This window comes from Nomascus leucogenys, chromosome 15 (genome assembly GCF_006542625.1).
Source record: "Nomascus leucogenys isolate Asia chromosome 15, Asia_NLE_v1, whole genome shotgun sequence".
In the NCBI taxonomy this organism is placed as follows: domain Eukaryota; kingdom Metazoa; phylum Chordata; class Mammalia; order Primates; family Hylobatidae; genus Nomascus; species Nomascus leucogenys.
This window is the reverse complement of record NC_044395.1, coordinates 80,862,196-80,882,318: the sequence shown is the minus strand read 5'-3', so window position 1 is coordinate 80,882,318 and position 20,123 is coordinate 80,862,196. Positions and strand designations below refer to the sequence as shown.

Below are 20,123 nucleotides of genomic sequence, written 5' to 3'. Positions count from 1 at the left end.
TCAATGTAGAGCCCTAGGAGCTGCATGCATTTTCAAGCATTCTATTACACTAGCCTAAGGGTCTAGTAAAATGCCTTTGTAGTTAGTAAAGGAAATCTATAATACCAAAGAGTGAATATTACATATAATACTTGAGGCAAGAAACAGAAAATTTTCATTTACAAGGCAATCTGTTAAAACAACAAAGAGCAGCACAACAGACTTACCCCTGGTAAAAAAAAATCGTTACTGAAATTCTAATAATCAAGTCTGGACAAAGAACAGTGAACTGCTTCATTATACCTTTCATGTGGAATGCTTCTTCTGAAGTCTTTTCAAACATTCCTGTTCATCCCCAAATATGTACGTGTGCATATAATTTTTATTTTCTCACTGCTTGATTTTCTTTTCCTGGGACTTTCTTTCTTATAAGAAATTTCCTGGGAAAGTAGGATGAACTGTAACCTAGCAGTTGTAGTTTAAGAATGGTCCAGTGGATATTATAATAAGATAATACGAACAGGCAAAAGTTGAATAAATTTAAAAGAAACTTAAAACAAGTGAATAATTTGTTTATATCTAGAGCTTCTACCCAATGTGAAAATGTGGGGAAATGATGTCTATTTAAGGTAATAGGAAATCAATTTCTCTTTTTCAGAAATATTTCTTCAAGAGGTTTTTGTGTGTGTGTGTGTGTGTGTGTGTGTGATGGGGAGGGGAAAGTTAAAATTTCAGACTGACTTGGAATTCTGGAGTAGCGTAAAAGTATATGTGGGGACACTGGGCTTTGTGAGTAAAGGAAGGAGCTGGTCAATATCACTGCCTGCCATAATGAGGATGCTCAGCTGAAGAATTATTAACACAAGAAAAAAAGTTATTTGCTCCCCTGAGCTACCCACCCAGGTCCAAGGGTGTATCGAGATCTCACTCTGGATTGGATGGTAGCTAACTTCTTTTTTTTTTTGAGATGCAGTCTCACTCTGTTGCCCAGGCTGGAGTGTAATGGTGTGATCTTGGCTCACTGCAGCCTCCGCCTCCTGGGTTCAGGTGATTCTTCTGCCTCAGCTTCCTGAGTAGCTGGGACTACAGGTGCACACCACCATGCCCAGCTAATATTTTTGTATTTTTAGTAAAGATGGGGTTTCACCGTATTGGCCAGGCTGGTCTCGAACTCCTGACCTCCTGATCTGCCCACCTCGGCCTCCCAAAGCGCTGGGATTACAGGCGTGAGCCACGGTGCCCAGCAGTAGCTAACTTCTATTGAGTGCATACTATGACCAGACACGGCTACAAAGATGTATCTTTACAAAAACCCTGACAAAAAAGTATCATTGTCCGCATTTTACAGGTGAGGAAACTAAGGCAGAATTGTTAAAAAAGGTTATATGGCAGCTAATTAAAATGGACCTAAGATTTGATTCTAAGATGATTGGTTCCAGAGGCCTAAGTTTTTCATCCCAAAATGGGAAAATAGTCAACTGCAAAACTGCCGGCAGGATCTGACCAAACAGCTTTACTGGAGGACTAAAGTGGAGAAAAACAGAGGGTGCTTCAACTAAGAAACAGGAAATTACTAAATCCATTCCCTGTATTCTGGTTCTGCTCAGCACCATTTATGTACTCACTTACCTGCGGAGTGTGGGAGAGGCCACATCTGGGTACTTGGCTCCAGGCTGGAGACTGGTCTGAGCCGGGCTGGACACAGGCTGGGCTGCCGGGTTCACTTTCACCGAGTTACAGGAAGCCACACTCTCATTGTCTGATGAGATGCCTTTCTCCTTATCTGTTTGGTTGACCAGACCTGGTAGAGAGCTGCCTAGGGCTGTTTTGGAAGGCTCCCTCAGTTTGGGCACTGGCAGGCCTGCGGACTTGCTGCTGATGTTGGAATCTATGCTGCTGGTGCTAGACCTGTTCCCAGCCCCGTTCCGGCTGTTGGACTTACTGGGCCTCGGCAAACTCCGGTACTGAAGGTTTGTCCGGGAGCTGAGGGCTAGATACCCGTCATCCTGATTCTGAGCCCCATCCATGCTTGACTTCCGACCAGCAGACCGACTGACGAGTGCAGATGACTTTGGGATTTTGCCCAGTGTGGCTGACCTGCTGGTGACAGTCACCCCGCTGGCTGTGATCATGGCCAGGCCGGCGGCGGAACCACTCTGCTTCTTGAACCCAAAGCTGTTGGCATTGGCAGTGGGTGTCCTAGAGCTGCTGGGGAGGGGCTTTTTGGATTCATCACCACTGCTCCGGCCTGCATCTGATGGGGAGCGCTTCACCTGGGAGGCTTTAGGAGAAAGCCTTCCTTTCTCAGACACCTTTGCGTCGTCTGTTTTTCCTAAGAGAGAGATCAGCAAGATTAGCCTGCAAGCCAAGAGCCCAGCTCATCCATCTCGTCTGTTTAAGATGTTCTCCTCCTCTGAAGAGCTGGTTCACTTTTCCCTTGGGGAGGCAAAGGAAAGAGCTTTTTATAAAAATAATATAGCCTACTAATGTACCGAGAGCCTTTTAGGAAATGTCAGTAATTTTACTCGTTTGCAAAGCAGTCTAAATTTACCCAGGATAAAGCAAAGCCAGCCAATCACTGATATGTCTGGGGGGAAAGAACCCCCTGCCTTTCCTGACCTTTCACCCTCTGTCCTTTAAAGGGCTGTCCCTAACATGTCCAGGGGATACCTCTGCCCTTGTTTATAAATATCCCCTAAGTCAGGGACAACATCAACTCACCATACCCACAGCTCGTAAACCCATGCTGTTGAATAGCCTGAACTGGCTGCATTAACTCACCCAGTGTCTAGTTAAACCAATTCAATATGTCTCAGCAGCCGAACCATCCTCAGAGCTTAAGAGGCTCCCATGCTTACTTATTTCCACTTAGTAAAAGGTAGGGATGTGAAAATTTATGGAAGTTCGTTGTTAGCAGAGTAGAAATCCTGAGACAAAATATATAATGTCAAGTCCTTGCTAGAGTTAACTATGGCTTTGGTTTTCAAAATGACAACTGTAGGGCCAAGACAGCCCCAGCCTCTTACCAGTTCCTGGGGTCTTCAGTGCGCCTGCTGGGGCTGACGGCTTCGTCCTTGGCATGGTGATGCCCACCTGAGCTGTCATGCCTCGCCGCCATGAGCCTGTCTGGGAGATGACAGGATTCTTCTTGCCCGATGTGCTTTTGTCGGACTCGTCAGACACGTCAGAAGGATTCCGCCTCCACTTGGAACCTGGCTCCATTTTTATGCCGCTGTCTGAGCCTCCGTCTGATTTCTTAACATCATCACCAGACCACAGGGAATTCCTCTCCACCTGTGAGTGCTTCTCAGCATCCGTCTGTGGACAGAGACTCTCTGAATTAGTCCTTCCCAAATCCCAGGCTGGGAAGCCCCTCATTCCAAAGGCAAAAATGCCAAAACACTGGAGTAGTTAAGGGAAAAATAATCATTACTTTAAAGATGTTTGGACTTTTGTACTCTGGATGTCTTATTAGAAAGCCTGATTTTTTTTTTTGGTCCGAGGAAAGTAAATAATATCAATGTATCCTTAGAATGGAATGAGGTGGCTGAGCACAGTGGCTCACGCCTATAATCCCAATATTTTAGGAGGCTGAGGCGGGAGGATTGCTTGATCCCACAAGTTTAAGACCATCCTGGGCAACATGGCAAAACCCCGTCTCTACAAAAAATAGAAAAATTAGCTGAGTGTGGTGGCACACGCCTATAGTTCTAGCTACTCGGGTGGCTGAGGTGGGAGGATCACCCCGGGGAGTTGGAGGCTGCAGTAAGCCGTGATCGCACCACTGTACCCTAGCCTGGGTGACAGAGCAAGACTGTCTCAAAAAAGAAGAAAAGAAAAGCAAAAGAAAGGAGTGAGGGAAGAGAGGAAAAGGGGCCCAGGAAAAAAGAAGGAAAGAGCCCTAGTGAGGGGAAGGGGCAGAGCAGATGGAGATGCAGTGGGAATTCAGCCACCACCTATTTTCTACCACTTGAACAAGCCTCCTCCAACTCTGGCGGCTGATCTCTAACCAGCATCCAGTCTCCTGGCCCGTTTCCCTTTGTTCTGCCTTCTTCCCATCACTCCACTGCAGTGCGATCTTTGGATCTAACACACCAAGCAAGGGAGCAAGTGAGCAAGGGTGGCGGCTGATTCTACTCAAATCAGGGAGAGCCAGGAGCTGAGGGGAAGCACATCCTCGAATGGTACTTCCCCCAAATGTGGAGAGTCAATGGTGCCTGCTCCAACCCCAGCATTATTTATATGCCACTGCTTTGCTCCCCTTGTGGGATTTTGTTCTGACAAGGGATATAATTAGCCAGCTTTCTTTGGAAGAGCCCTGACCTGCTGGCCATGAAACCCAGAAGGGGACAGAAGTGTGACGTTAATGATCTCCTGCAGCTAAAAGGCATAAAGCTGACCAGAATGCTTTGGAGGCCTCCTGGGGTTTGAGGCCAGTTGGAGGATGTCAGTAGTGAGAAGCAGCACAGTAAATGGGGAAGGGAGGTCAGGAGCGCTTTCAGGGTGGGTATACTAAGATACCAGTCCCATATTTGCAATGCTTAACTACCGAGAGTAGGCAAGATAGGAAATTAAAATGAACACCTGGCAAGAATCTGCCTAACGCCTGTCATCCAAGAGTGGAACAAAGGCCTTCCTCCATGGAATACAATGGCTGAATGGGATAAAAGCTAAAAACAGATAGGCAGCCCAAGTTCAATCACCTCCCCCACACCACCCCAACCCCTTCTCCCCTTATGAATTCCACTCATCCATTAGAGACACCTTATGAGTTCTTTCGGTTGTTTTTTTCCAGCTAAGTATTAGTCACTAGAGATGAGGACAAACACACACTCCCTGGCTATGAGAAGCTCGTCATTCAGCTGTGGCAAGGGACAGAGAGAGGGGAGTTCCTACATGTGGGCACAAGGCAGGAGCTCACTCAAAGCTTGATGAGCGAATGAATGAGCCAAGGAACGAGCCAAGGAACACACGCTTTTCAGGCCACAACAGACATTAGCAAAATTATCTTATCCGATCTCAGCCTCTATTTAATCAGAAAGGGTAAGTACGCAAGTACTCTTATCTTTATCTCAATCTTACAGAAACTAAAGTTGCCCATTCTTTGTCCCACCTACCTCAGGTCAGTTTCCTTCCTCTAAACACTTCCAGTACATTCATCCAACCAGAATTTACTCCATGCTTGCTGTCTGCCAGGCACCATGGAGGGTCAGAGAATCTGGGGATAAGACTGATTTCCCACCCATGGTGGAGCTTACGATCCAGTGAAACAGGCAGAGATAGAATAAATAAATACAAACAAGGGTGTAATTGTAGACTACGAAGACTATTATAAGGAAAAAGACAAAAAGTCTGAGAAATAAATATAGACATTGACCTAATTTAGATGACAATGAGGTGGGTAGGTGACAGTGATCAATTCAAAAAGAAGTACCCTACAGAAAGAGAAGAAACTTACTTAGTAAAAGAAGAGTTTGGGGCAGAGCATACCAGGGAGAGGGAACCACATGTGTAAAGGCCCTGAGGCAGAAAATAACTTGGCTTTGGAACATTCACTTCACAAATATTTTTTGGGTGCCACTACGTGCCAGGAAAGCTTATTCGCACTAGGAATACTGCAATTAACAAGTATAAATCATTAACCTCATGGAGCTTACATTCAAGTACATTTTAACATATTCTAATATGCTCCAAGAGGTACTGAAAATTTAGCACATGCCACATCCTGGGTTACTGCATTATTTATTCTTTTAATGTTCCTATACTTATTTCCCCCCAATCAAACTGTAATGATGCTAATACTAGTAGCATAACACCTACAATTTATTGAGTACTTACTAAGTCCCAGGCACTAAGCTAAAGTGTTTGATATGTATCGTTAAATTTAATCCTTATCAAAAATCTATGAGGAAATAACAGTTAATAGTCTCAATTTTACATGACAAAACTGCGGCACAGAGTGAAAAGAAAATTTCCCAAGATCACATAGTGAGGAAGTAGAGATGCAGGAAATTCAGGGAGTCTAAAGCAGAGCCCACATTTTAACCACCATGCCACGCTGCCCTCCCTAAGGATAAGTCGAGGTATATGATACATTTGTGCATACTCAGTAGCACCTAATATCTATACCCAGCAGATTCTCCTTCCATACTGGCAGGCTCCCCAGCCCCAGTTCTAGAGCAGCTCTAGCCTAGCCTCTGGATGGGACCCATACAACTCCAATTCCATCAGTGGCAGAGAGAGCGCACATGCCCCTGGCCTGGGAATGTGGCTTGACTTTCTCTCTCTGGAAAGAACAATCATCCAGCCATCACATCTCCCTAGCTTGGTCCAGGGTGGTCACCTTCCCAGCTCTACTCTGAATCCTTCACGAGCTACATGCCAGACTATAAGGTGGCACCCCTTGGGATTAAAAAATGAGAAAATCCCAGCCTCTCTGTTCCTGGAGCTCGCAACAGCGGAACCAGCCAGCAGGACGACATCCACATGGGGATGTACGAAGAGTTCTATCCTGCCTTCCCCTCCATGCCTCTGCCAGTTGTTTCCATCTCAATGGTACCTCCTTTCTGAAGGGTTTTCTTCTGCCTGTTCTTGGAAGTCTATGTAGTCATTCGATATCCATGTGGGAAGGTGAGGAAAGAAGCCACGCACAAGGGACTTCAGAAGGGAGGCCAATCTTCTGAGAGCAAGAGGGGAGGCCTGAGGAGCATGATGTGGGGGAAGAGTGCTCCTTTGGGTCTGACAGATCTGGGTTCAAGTGCTGGGTGCTGCCACTCATTTGCTGTGCATGACCTTGGAGGACAATGCCTTACTTCTCTGAACTTATTACCTCATGTATAAAACACGGATGATAAATAGGTCTCTTACAGCATTGATGGTGAACTCAATGAACTCAGTGTGGGGGGACTCAATACAGTGGTTCTTTTCATTACCAACTTTCCTGCCTCTGAAAATCCCCAGCACTCTGTTGTCCATCTGTAGCATTTATCCTGCTTTTGTCTTGCATTAGGGAACAGGTACTTGTCTCTTCTGCCACTGGGCCACAGGCCTTTGGAAGGCAGGGATATTCCCTCCCTGTGCCATATCCCCTGCGGATCTAGATGCTGAGCTGGCTCAAGTTTGAGCCCCAGTGACCATGGAGATAATTATCTGCATCAACATTATCGCCTGCCAGCCATCCTGCCAGGCACTGTGTCCCTCCACATACATCCTGAACTCATCTTATCCTCTCAGGCTGTGTTATTATCCACATTTTACACATCAGGAAAATACAGAGCTGAAGAGGAAAAGTAACTTGCCCAGCAGGTGAGCAGAAGGGGACACCCCTCCTCGCCCCCAACCAAACCCCATCCCTACATCCATGCCAACATCTAGAGAGCTCTAGGGTCATTCAAGGCCACACAAGACAGGAATCCTTGCCACATAATTCAGAATTTTATTTCCCTGAGTAGCAAAAAATAAACTGACATGGTACTATCTTTTTCCTCTGCATATGTTATTAAACATTTCACAGGCATTGAAAATGAGAGGAAATCTTAATGTGTGCATCTTTGCTCCTCGGCACCTGGGATGGTGCCTTCCACAGAACTGAGAGAAAATACTGAATGTACAGATGAATATGTGACGGAGTTGCGTGTGTTTGTTAAAGCACTTTGCCACCAACATCTGTCCTCAAAATAAAATACTGCAAAATAAGATGAGTTGCTTTGAGACTACAAACAAAATATATTAAGAACGTAGTCAACCTTTAGTTAACTGACATGAATGGAGGCTGGAGGCAGAGGAACAGCTAACCCAGGTGGCAGGGGCTGGGAAGGGACGAAGGGAAGGAGAGGAGGGAGGAAGGGAGGGAGAGACAAGAGAAATGGAGGGAAGGAGGAAGGAAAGAAAGTAACTTCTGAGCAACCATCCAGTCTCAGGTACCTAGAGAAGCATGTGCTGATAAAGCATTTCCCTGTTATTTTCACACTCACCCTTGAAGATGCATCTAATTAGTGCCATGTTATGGATGAGGAAGCAGGGGCTCGGAGAGAGTGCTTAGTTCATCCAAGGATGTCATAGGGTGAGGAGCACAACTCAAGATCATCTGGCTTCCAAGTCCACACCTACTCCCTGACACCTCAATCTGCTTGGCCAACCAGACTCACCAGCTCTCCTGGAGGAGTTGCTCAAGAGGCTCTTGGGCCTCAAGCAGGGGATTCTCTGCCTGGCCCCGAGGAAACAGTGGGCACAGGAGCTGATGCTGGACAGCTGGGCACCTGTGCTTTGTGGGGGGCATTCTCCATTGCTCCTCAATGTCCCCAATGATAGCGGAGTCCCTCACAGACAAAGGGAATCTCCATTCCCAATGATCCGTCTCCTCTTCTTTCAGTCAGCTACGTGAGGCTGTTTCTGAGGTTTTCCAGACAACAATTTCCCTGTTCCTGAGATGCTTTAGTTATTTCTCAGAGGCTTTTCAAACAGCAAAAACCTAGGCAGGCAACCTGTCCTCAATTTGCTTTCCTGATGGACATGCTGAGCCACTTCTCCCTGCCTCCCCATGTCTTGCCTGGCAGACTGTGTGCTGCCCCCCCGTTCCAGGGTAAACCAGTATGTGACAGGAACCCAAATGAGCCAAGGCATAGAAGGCGCAGCTCTTGGGAAGGGTGCAACGCACATCTTCCCATTGCCTGATGCTGCTCAGACAGGAGTAATGGCCCTTAGCATTCCTCAGTGTGATATGAGGGAGGAGGATGGGAGCCTGTGAATTATGCTGATTCAAATATTTTGAGATGCTCCCTGGACAGGAACAAAAGGAATGTCACTAAAAATCCATTTAAAGAAACCATTGCATTAGAAATCTTAGTAACTATTGGTGTAATCTGCATTTAGTTTACTCTAAGACCTACTTATTTTTAGTTTTCATTTCAACATTTTAAACTCAGGTAGTTTTATAGGAAAAAAAAACCTACCCAATGAATAGTAAACCATTTACATCCCTTAAAATAACTTCTCATTTTGATCAAAAGGCATGTTTGTGCAGAATTCTGCAACCTTTTCTGATGTGACATTTACAAGATGAAAGCAAAGAGCTGGTCTAAAGAGCTGGGGCGACTGTATCAGCTAGAAAATCATGTACAAATCCGAGGTGTTTATCAATGTGGAACCAGAGATTTCAATTCCAGCTTTGCAAGAAGGGAACAAAGACAAGGACATTCTTCCAGTAAAGTGTTTTACTGGCTCCACCTGCATCTCAGGAGCAAGCCTCTCCCACCTTGTAAGTCAAAAAGGGAAACCTCACGGATCTCTCTCTCTCTCTCTCTCTCTGCAGTACCGCTAATAGCCTGCCTCCTGAATACATAGATGCAGGTGAGCAATTCCTTGGTTCCCTCCTTAGTATCTAAGGACAGTCTGGTTGTTCTTATCTTGAATATACAATGAGCCTCAGGAAAAAAAAAAATAGTGTTCACAAGGAAAGGAAAATTGGTGGCAGGAGCATAGCCTGGCTGGGCACTTCTGACTTGCGTCTAATCACTGATGAAACAGTGATCGTCTTGGGAAGTGTGGCTTAGGTTTTGTTTGTTTGCTTTTTGTACAGTAAAGTACACAAATCTTAAGTACATAGCTTGAATACATTTTAGAAAATTAACATACTTACATAACCACTGCTTAGATTAAGATACAGAGCATTACCCATGACCCCCTTTCTAGTCATATGGGTAGTTTTTGTTTGTTTTGTTTTTTTTGTTTGTTTGTTTTTTTTTTTTGAGACGGAGTCTCGCTCTGTCGCCCAGGCTGGAGTGCAGTGGCGCAATCTCGGCTCACTGCAAGCTCCGCCTCCCAGGTTCACGCCATTCTCCTGCCTCAGCCTCTCCGAGTAGCTGGGACTACAGGCGCCTGCCACCACACCCGGCTAATTTTTTGTATTTTTAGTAGAGACGGGGTTTCACCGTGGTCTCGATCTCCTGACCTCGTGATCCGCCCGCCTCGGCCTCCCAAAGTGCTGGGATTACAAGCGTGAGCCACCGCGCCCAGCCAGTAGTTTTTGTTTCTTAAAACAACTACCACGACCCACTGTCACTAGGTTAGGTTTCTGAACAATAATCAGAAAGTCTGGCTCAAATGAAGAATGCAATAAGTAACTGGGAATCCCAGGGGGCAACACCTAATGTATTTCATCAGGCAGTAAACGTTTCCATTTCTGTGGGACAGAATTACTCCCACACTCTGATACATCCTTTTTTTTTTTTTTTTTTTTTTAGCCCTATTGTCAAAGAAGAGACACCTTTAAAAGAAAATAGATTTCCAAATCAGCTCCTATCTGTATGAAGTAAAGCACTGCTGAGAAAGGAAGAGGCTATGGAAGGGAGTGAAAGACGGGGCACGCTCACGCTTGTAATCCCAGCACTTTGGGAGGCCGAGGCGGGCGGATCACGAGGTCAGGAGATCGAGACCACGGTGAAACTCCGTCTCTACTAAAAAATAAAAAAAATTAGCCAGGCGTGGTGGCGGGCGCCTGTAGTCCCAGCTACTCGGAGAGGCTGAGGCAGGAGAATGGCGTGAACCCGGGAGGCGGAGCTTGCAGTGAGCCGAGATTGCGCCACTGCACTCCAGCCTGGGCGACAGAGCGAGACTCCGTCTCAAAAAAAAAAAAAAAGAAAGACGGGGCAGTGCTAGTTCTGCCCCCTGCAAGGTTGCTCTGAGAGACTTTGTCCCAAACAGATTTCCCCAAGGGTTCGCCAAAGATGGGGGATGGGGAGGAGTGGCACCTGCAAATGGGAGGGATCAATCATGAAAAAGATTCCAGCCTACTACGCCAGTGCCACCACAGCTGGCCAGTCCTCGTGCTGGTCAGTTCCAAACTGGGGACAAGCTGTGAGGATGGCACACTACTTCTCCACTAGTAAAATGGGCCTTTCAGAACCATCCCTTGCCAATCACGAAGGAATGGTCTGAGGGTCAGTGAACGTGTCCACATGAAACTACACCACATTTGAAACATGAAATCTGAAGCCTTAAAGTAGGAATGGAAAACTCCAGTGCCTTGGGGTCAGGCAGGTAATTTAAGTACAGCTGGCCAGCAGGGTAGCAGCTGTGCACACTGGAGCAGCAGTGGCAGGTCTAAAGGGTTGGATACTGGGACATCTGTTGATTGTCACCACATGGAGAATGTAGGCTCAAGGAAGCAATATCTTTGTTTTTCTCAAGAGCAACCAGGAAGACATTTTCATGTGAAATAATGTAATTCTAAAAATTTGACAGGGAATCTAGTTTAAAAGAAGGGTAACACTGTGGGCCAAATAAAACACGTCAGCAGGGGAATGTAACCCAGAGACAGAGTTCTCAACCACAGGTCAGGACATCCTGGCCTTCCAGTCCAGGGTTCTCAATCTTTATTTCCACCCCATCCTCCTAGAAGGATTAGACACGTGCCCCTGGATAGCAGTGGCTCGCTGCGGCAAATAAGAGACACACACTCTGGGCTGAAAACTGCTAAAGTCCAACATCCTTTTCTGTTGTTTGTTTTTAAACAAATTATGAAACCGAGGTCCAGGGAGGAAGACTGATTTCATCAAGTCCACACAGTGAGGGTGGTGAAGCCTCCCTACTCCCGTGTCCACCACCCCCTCTGCCTGACCCCTCCCTTGTGGACACAGGTCAGGGTCAGGAGGTGAGAGCAGAGGCGGCAGGAGGCTGGGCCTCATCTCATCAACCTGGAGATTCTGGTTGCCCCAAATGGCCCTGTTATCCCACAAGCCTAAGGTTCCCTGCTGCCAGAGGCTGCTGCAGGAGCCTGGGAGGGCCTGTGTTCCTCACCTGCACATCCAGGTTTTTTCGAGAGGAGGCAGGTGTGTTGGCATAAGAGCTGATGGAGGAGCTGGTGTTGATGTCATCAGTGCTGAGGTTGTCTATGGTGTCGCTGATGCCGCTGCTGACGGAGCTGCTGTCGTCCCAGCTGCCAAGACAAACACACATCCTGAGCACCAAAACCTCAGGCTGGTCCAGCTCAGGCTGATGACACAGACAGACAAACACCATCCCAGAAAAGATCCAATCTGTGCCATGAAGCCCCGGACAAAGCTCTTTTGCCTCAGATGTGACTCATCTCCATGTCAATCACTGCTGTCGGGGATTGGAAGCTGGGTGAAGAGGCTGACAGATACCTTCCCCAAACTAAGTGCTTCCATAGCAGGGGCGGCTACAGACACTACCCATGTCCTACCCCATCCTCAACTTCATCCTGGGAATTTTAGGGAAACCAATTTGTTCCTTCCCAGGCCTAGTGGCAGAGTAGGGACAGTGAGTCTAGGGACTAGAGCTAAAAGCATGCAGGGTAGGACTCCGCAGCAGGCACCTGTCGGGTCAGAGGGCAGAGCTGCTGTATGACTTCTGCGGACTTCACTCCTGGAATGAAACGCCGAGGGACGGAGAGCAGCAACAGTTAGAAGAAACCTGTCAACTTGGTTAGCAGCTCTAACTCTAATAATATCCCCAAATACAACTAAAATAGATGTTCTTCACTTCCCAACCCTCCAACTGAATGAGGTCAGTCCCAAGCTGCCTAAGTCCAGTCTCCTAGCAATGGTTCTTTCTTTCTTTCTTTTTTACCATCTCCCCACCTACCAATACCACCACCACGTTTAATCCAGCACCCAGTCCTATCGCCTTGCTTCCAAAACATATCCAAATGTGCAGTTCTCTGCCCCCACTGCCACCCTGCAGTTCATGGTGCTGTCAACGCTGCCTGGATTACTGCTAAAAGGCCAGGTGGTCTCTGTGGTCTGCTTCTGCTCCCTAATGGTCTATCCCCCTGCAGCAGTCAGAATATCCTGTCGCTCTACTGCTTAATACCCTTGAGTTGTTTCTCAGGTAATTAAGAGTCCAAACTCTCTATATGGGCCCTCAAGACCCTCTGAGCTTGCCTCCTACCCCAGTCCTGTTTTGCACCCCTCTCCATTGCGAGTGGCTCTGATCACATGCACTTCTGTTCCTTCTAAGCCAAGATTGCTCTCTTTGAGGCTTTCTGTTGCTTGTCCCTCTTTATGAACACTTGTCCCTGACTCCTCTCATCTTTCAGATCTCAGCTGAAGTGTTACCTTCTCAAGCAAACTGCCCCACTACCCATCAAGCCTGTCACACTCTGTCACGTCAGCCCGTTGAATTTACTCATTTGTTTGCTATGGGGTAGCAGATATGTAGCAAGTGCTCAATAAATACTTGCTAATCAAGGGCTGGGCACGGTGGCTCACGCCTGTAATCCCAGCACTTTGGGAGGCCAAGGCAGGTGGATCACCTGAGGTAAGGAGTTCGAGACCAGCCTGGCCAACATGGTGAAACCCCATCTCTACTAAAAGTACAAAAACATTAGCCAGGCGTGGTGGCACATGCCTATAATCCCAGCTACTTGGGAAGCTGAGGCAGGATGATTGCTTGAACCCAGGAGGCAGAGGTTGCAGTGAGCTGAGATCGCACCACTGCACTCCAGCCTGGGCAACAGAGTAAGACTCTGTCTCAAAAACAAACAAACAAACAAAAAACAAAAAAAAAAAACTTGCTGATCGAAACTTACAGAAGTCAGAAGTCAAGTAGACAATAAAACAAGCTTCCAAGATCAGTGTGACACTACTCTAATTGACCTATGGGGGAAAAGGGTAAGTATTATTGTTTTTCTATTGTACAGGCAGAGAAAGTGAGGCTTAGAAAAAAACAGATACCCTGTACAAGGTCAGAGGGCTAGGAAGAGACAGAGTGGATCTTGATCCAGCCATTCTGATTCCAGAACCAACTACCCTCTTTACTGTGACTGCAGACAGTTTTGTATTATATCAACTCTCAGCACACACCAGATGTGACACAGCCCACTTTCTCAGGAGGAAGCCAGGCTTGGGAGGCCAGGCAGCCTGGTTAAAGGCCACTCACCAGGAGTGGCAGGTCTGATACCAAAGCATTGACTTAACCTCATTATTTTACCACTCAGTCTTCCACAGTCTTGCTGAAAGCTCTACAAAGTGGCAGCATGGAACCTGGGAAATGCTGAGTGGTTGAGATTCTGAAAGCCAACAGCACATCTGCCACACACACACACACGACCCCAAAGCTCTAGTTCATTCCAGGAGCTTGGAAGATACCTGCCTGTACATCTTGAGCTCTGCTGATCAGGCAGGAAGACAAAGGCTTACTAAAAACCTGTTTTCATCACCTTCTCCTTCAACACTATTTGGCTTCCAAAACCCAACCTGGAACATCGCACAGAAATGCGGGGGAATGTGAGGGTGGTCCCAAGGTGGGAGGATGAGGCAGGGAGAGTGAGGGCTCAAAAGGGGCTTATTGTGAATGAATCCACAAGGGTCCAGCAGCTCTGGAACTCTGCACACTTCACTCCTGTAATTCTACTTCTTGTGCCCAGCTCTCCATCCTGTTTCAAATTCTTCCTTTAAGGCTTTCTTCAAATACTCCAGCCCACCCACATCATCTCCTACTTTGAATTCCTACATAGTGTCACACATTTCTATTTGCTTCTATACACTCTTACACAGTTTTCTAGCTATTCTCTATACAAAGGGCTGTCCTATCTTCCAAATATATGCAGGGGCCTGCTTAGTGATAACAACTAAGTGCTTATCATGATCAGGCATTGTGCTGGGTACTTTAAATATATTATTATAGATTTCTCCAGTCCTCATATCATACCTGCAAGGTAGGTATCATCCTGCCCATTTTACAAATGAAGAAATAGAGGCTGAAAGAATAAGTACGCTGACCGATGTCATTCAGTGTTGGAACTGGGTTTAAAAAGCAAATGTCTAATTGCAGAATGTGTGCTCCTTCTAGTCTGTGTCATGCTGCCTTCTGTAGCAACAACGGCTGTTCACTGAGCCTGTGCCACATGCCAAACTATTCAACATTTGCACATATTCTCCTAGTCACTCTTAAGGGTGTTTCATAGTGAAGAAACTGAGGTTGTGAGGACTGAGGGGCAATGCTGCAGCAATGTCAAGTTCATTTGGTGGACCATGTGCCTTCCATCTCCAAAGACACAGTCTGTGCTCCTTAAATACCTCCTGACGAACTCAATGTGCAGAGGCAAGACAGAGCAAGTTTCTGGTGCAAACTCGCCACCAGTAGTGGATTCTAAGCCCAGCTCCCTGCCCAGTGATTCTTTGCAGGGTCACAGCTTCTGTGCCTGTTTCACCTAGGCTGGTAACCACAGGAGGATCTGATTGGGAAAGCATGGGACCACAGATGGAAAAGGACTCAAATTTGTTCTAGTGATTAAAGGAAAATCCCATGTGTCTTTTCTCGCATCTGCTCTTTGGGGTTAGGAATTTAATGTATTTAAAATTTCTCATAATTTGATGAAGAAGAAAGGGGAATGGTGGGAGAGGACCGTGGCTGGCAGGGAGGAAGGAGAGCAGTTGTAACAGATGCTCATGAATCCAAGTCCCAGATTTTGTGCTTTGAAATTGTAACCGTTCTTCCCCTGTGTCCTTTCAACACCAAGATAATATTCCGGAGGGGCATGTGGCCCTTGATACACAGGATTCTTCCCATATCAGTGCCTGGAGCACTGGGTGCTTACCCTGAGTTCACAGGAAGCCTTTGTAACTGAGCCACGCAGAAGAGGGGAAGCCAGGGATCTAATCCATGGGTGGGAGTGGGGAACACTTATGACAAGGATGAAGGGCAGTGACATAAGGGAAGGCCACAATGAGCAAGGGCAGCCTCGATATTTGCCAGAGCTGTCTGTGGCCAGAAACCAAAGCTGCCCCTGCAGCTGGAAAACCAGCCATGTCTCCTTTGCTTCTGGATCTCTGGGATACTGGCAAGTTCATCTTGACATAAAGTCACTTAGTTCTAACTTGTACTTTTCCCATTCAGGGTACAAATGGTCATGAGCCACCAAGATTAGTTCAGTGAGTTTGCAGATGTATTCTGAGGAAAACCAGTTCCACCAGATGCTCTGTGATAAGAATGTTGCCCTAAGAAGAGAACGTGGAATCTCCTGCCTTCTTGGAGATTCACACTGTAAACAGTACATCAACATTTTAACAGCTGTGAAGTCCAGTAAAGATCACTATAACTTTGCCTGAAGGAACATTCCCCAAACTTATGTGACTACACAGGAAACGCTGAGAAGAATGAAGCACACACACACACAAAAAAGCAAAAATGAAGAAAAATGCAATAGAGCCTAGAGCTGCCAGTGGCTACTTGATTCTCACTTCCCTGAGAAGGAAGCTGGCACAGTGGGAAGCAGAGCTGAGAGGGATGGAAGTGTGCCTTTGACATCGCTTGAGAGCCCATATCCAGTCATACTGAAAGCCAGAAGCACCCTTGGGAGATCCAGCCATGAGAAATAGTAAATTCCTTTCGTTTGCTTTTTGTCACTTGGCATACTCATGCTAACTAATGGGGAAGCGTAGTTTGTTTGTAAAATAACTCCAGACATGTGGCTGAGAGTCAGACGGGAAAAATGTGGAAAGCATGCAGAATTCACTCAGGCAGTAAGGACACTGGTTGAATCTAATCAAGTGACAAAGGAAATTAGGTACAACCTAGGATGAGGCGCAAAAGTCCACTGACCCAAATCGGGCAATAAATGATGCAAGCAGTTACAAAAACTGATTAAGACAGCAACTTGAAAGGAACCTAGAGAATTCGTGTTTACTATGTGGTGAAATGAAATTCCAGAGAAGTGGCTTGGGGATCTTGATAACACAGCAGAAAGAACTACAGTGTACTCAGCTATGATTCTGGAACCATCATTCCTGGAAGAGGATTGGACCATTCCTGCGTCCTGGTCCTGAAACGGTCGGAAAAAAAACCACGTGATGCCCACCTGAGATGATAAACTGACTACCCTTATTTCAGAGTGTGTGATTTTAAATCTGGGAAAGCTTTAAAAAGATGAAAAAGAATGATGAAGTAAATCATAATATTAAGATTAAGGCTTTGTGATCATTGGGTTAATCAGTATGTATTTATAACATTTAAAAGAATACACAGCATATAACAGGATCTGACAAAACAGCCTTGTGATTTCAATTTTAAATGACTATTGATTTTTTACTTGAGACTTTTAAGCTGAAATGTTTAAGAATTGGATTACGGTTGTAAAAAGAATTGGAATGTTTATGAAAATAATTTATCACATTTGTAACTTTAATTTATTTGATTTGCAAGAGTTGCTTAAGTGCTTAGAAAGATTTTGCTTGTTTGGCTGGTAAATCTACCCTGTCAGACATCTAAAGAGCTTAAGGAAACCAGATATGTTAAATCTACAAATGCGGTCTAAAATATTTAAGAAAATTTAATTATCCAAGTTTTCAAACAGCACTAATTTTGTAGGTAAGTGTAATCTGCTGCCTGAATTAATAAAGTCCTAATTGACAACAAGTGAAAATGATCTTAATTTATGAACAAAATACTTGTTTTATAGATGTGATTTGTAAGAAAATCTAGATAAAAAACCTAAAACTTCGATTAAATATTAAATCCTAGTTAACTCTAAGAAGTTATTTTTGGTCACAAAAGCACTTTTAAAAATAAGATATTTTTTAAAGTATTAAAGCAGGTTTCATCTTTTGAATGAATCAATGATTTTTATATGAATGACTAGAAGAATAAATGAACCCAAGATGGCATCTTCTCTCCTCACCAGTTTTTGCCACTCCAGTTCACCTTCACTCTACACCATAAAACTTTCAAAGCAGCCCCAAAATTGCTCTGAAAATGTTGGTGGAGATAGCATTGTGTTTGACAACCTTGGGAAATAAGCAAAAACAACCCCAGGGCCTCCTCCTGGAAACTAAGAGGAATATGGGACACAGAGCTTGGCTGGTTTCCCTATCTTTTTGGTTTTTTAATAATTTTAAGACAGCCTATCACAGATATGCCTGACTTCTTTGGCTGAAACATCTAGAGAAGTGGCTAGAAGATACTTCCATTGATTCATCAGAACAATCAACACAAAAGCATTATTTCCTAGCCAGATCACAGCCATGTACCTTTTTCTCTCCTAATAAAATGTCCTACATTGGTCAAGTCAGATAAGAACATAACTGGAGTTATAAATGATCAGATTTTAAAATAACCTTCACCTGCTTTTAGCCAACGTGTAGGTGGAAGGAATTTCATGAAACATTTTCTATGTTTCTTTTCATAAACTCAACATTTTTAGACCCTTAGCCAGGGGCTTTGAATTCACTTGTTCATCTCATTCATTAAGCCACTGCCCCTGTGTGCCAGGCACCATGCAAGGTGGTGGGGATACAGTAAGAATTCAGAGTTTTCCCTGCCTTGACCATAAATCCAGTAGACATAACAGACAAGAACATAGCTTAGACACAAATGAAAACATAAAATAGGGAGATGAGCAAAGGGCACCAAGTGGAAACAACACTGGTTCCAAACATCATTTCCATAGCCTCCCATATCTCCTAAAGCCACCAGCCAAGTTGGAGCACAAAGAGCTCTTCTGGCAGTGTTCCAAAGCCCAGGCCCACCAACGCTTTTAGCTATGCTGCTTTCTTCTTCAAGGCATGGACACGGCAAGGGCCAGGAGCATGGAGAGCCAGGCCTTTGCTCCAGGCTTCCACAGAACTACCACCCATGAGGGTTCAGACAAGACACATCCTCTCCAGGCCCTAGTCTTCTCTTCTTTATAAATGGAGTAGCTGGACTAAGCCATCCCAAAGGTTCCTTTCCAACAGACATCCTTTACATTTACGCTTAGAGAAAAGTGGGTACAAAGGCAAGTGGGCACACTGGAGGTCTCCACACTGAATGGTCTCCCCTCGTTCAGTAAAAGCTGCCAAACAGGTAACTCCATTTTCTAATGTCTGGGCTTTTTCATTGCTGATTTCACCTGTCAGATTGTTATTTTTAGGTAGCCCTGAGTTAGCGGCCCTTTTTAGACAGAAGTATGTTCTCTCATTTGATACAATCCCCATGGGAGCCTTGTAGTTCACATGTGCTACCTGCTTGGTCCTGCAATTTGAGTTTGCAAACTCTGGTATAAAGGCGTTACAACTCAACTCACAATAGAGTGTCTGAACCAGATCATGCTATTTATCCAAAGAAAGAGGATGCAATCTTGCCTAATACTTAAAGCCACCATTGACAGCGTTACCAAATACGCCAGGCACTGTAGTAGGCACATTATTTATATTATTCCACTCCCATTTTCCCCTGGATGGAAAGGAGGCTTAGGATGCAGAGCTCATCAGAAGGATGAGATTCAAACCACGGCAGAATGACTGCAAGCAGCCTTCCAGCTCATCTGAAAGATGGCAGTGTCTTATAGATTGTAGCACACAGCTATAGTACATACAGATCAGCTTTCAAATCTGTTAACTAGCTTAATCAAAAAGAACCTCCATCTGCCAGCAGCCACCAAGCGTATCAAGAACAGACCCCATTTTGGCCAACATGTAGCATTTTAACCAGAATCAAGGCTCTCACAGCCTCAGCCTCAGCTGTTTCTCTACTACCTCTTGGAGAAATACAGATGTGAAGGGAAGAGCCTCTACAAAAGTGACCAGAAAATCCATTCAAACATTGAAGGGCCCATTAAACCAGGAGATCCAGTTTCAGTCTTAGAAGGGATGCTGACATCACCATGTCAGGAATCCAAATGCCACTCAGAGGGCTTAAAGCACAATTTTAACAACCCCAAGACAAGCGATTTGCTATGAAAAAATGCAGGTGAAAGAAGCATAAATTATTTCAGCTTCACACACCTATTTTGCTCCACTGTTGTGAGGAGTGAGAATTTCACAGAACTGAGAAAGTAAATCAGACTTCACTGGGACCCCTGAGAAACTATATTTAATATAGACAAATTTTTAATATCAAGCTCTTCCAGAGAGGTATCTAAAAGGAGCAAGAATCTGTAATGGTCCTGAATTAATGTGATACGATATTTACAACTTCATCTCTCATGAAGCAAAAAAGCAAAATAGAATCCCAAGGTTCCAGGGATGATTAAACAGATTTTTCCACTAGGATATATACACCCTTGCTTTCAGCAAGACTCCAGGAGGAGGAGTTATTGAAGGATCTGGAGGGAGGATCATTACACCTTTCAAATGAACTCCCTGTGAAATAATGTTGTTTATTCAAGGGAAAGACATGCTAAATGATGCTGTAAAAAAATCAGATTG

The 20,123-nt window shown here is 45.2% G+C and overlaps 1 protein-coding gene across 7 annotated transcripts in view; it reads right to left on the bottom strand.

Moving 5' to 3' along the window:
• NAV2 (neuron navigator 2) overlaps positions 1–20,123 on the bottom strand; it is a 773,799-nt gene that overhangs the window by 74,007 nt on the left and 679,669 nt on the right. For all 7 annotated transcript variants that reach the window (XM_030829723.1, XM_030829719.1, XM_030829721.1 and 4 more), the window contains 3 exons: positions 11,776–11,914; positions 3,006–3,297; positions 1,609–2,311 (listed from right to left, as the gene is read on the bottom strand). In XM_030829723.1, the coding sequence (XP_030685583.1) occupies positions 1,609–2,311; positions 3,006–3,297; positions 11,776–11,914 (1,134 nt within the window). The remainder of the gene's footprint in view (positions 1–1,608; positions 2,312–3,005; positions 3,298–11,775; positions 11,915–20,123) is intronic.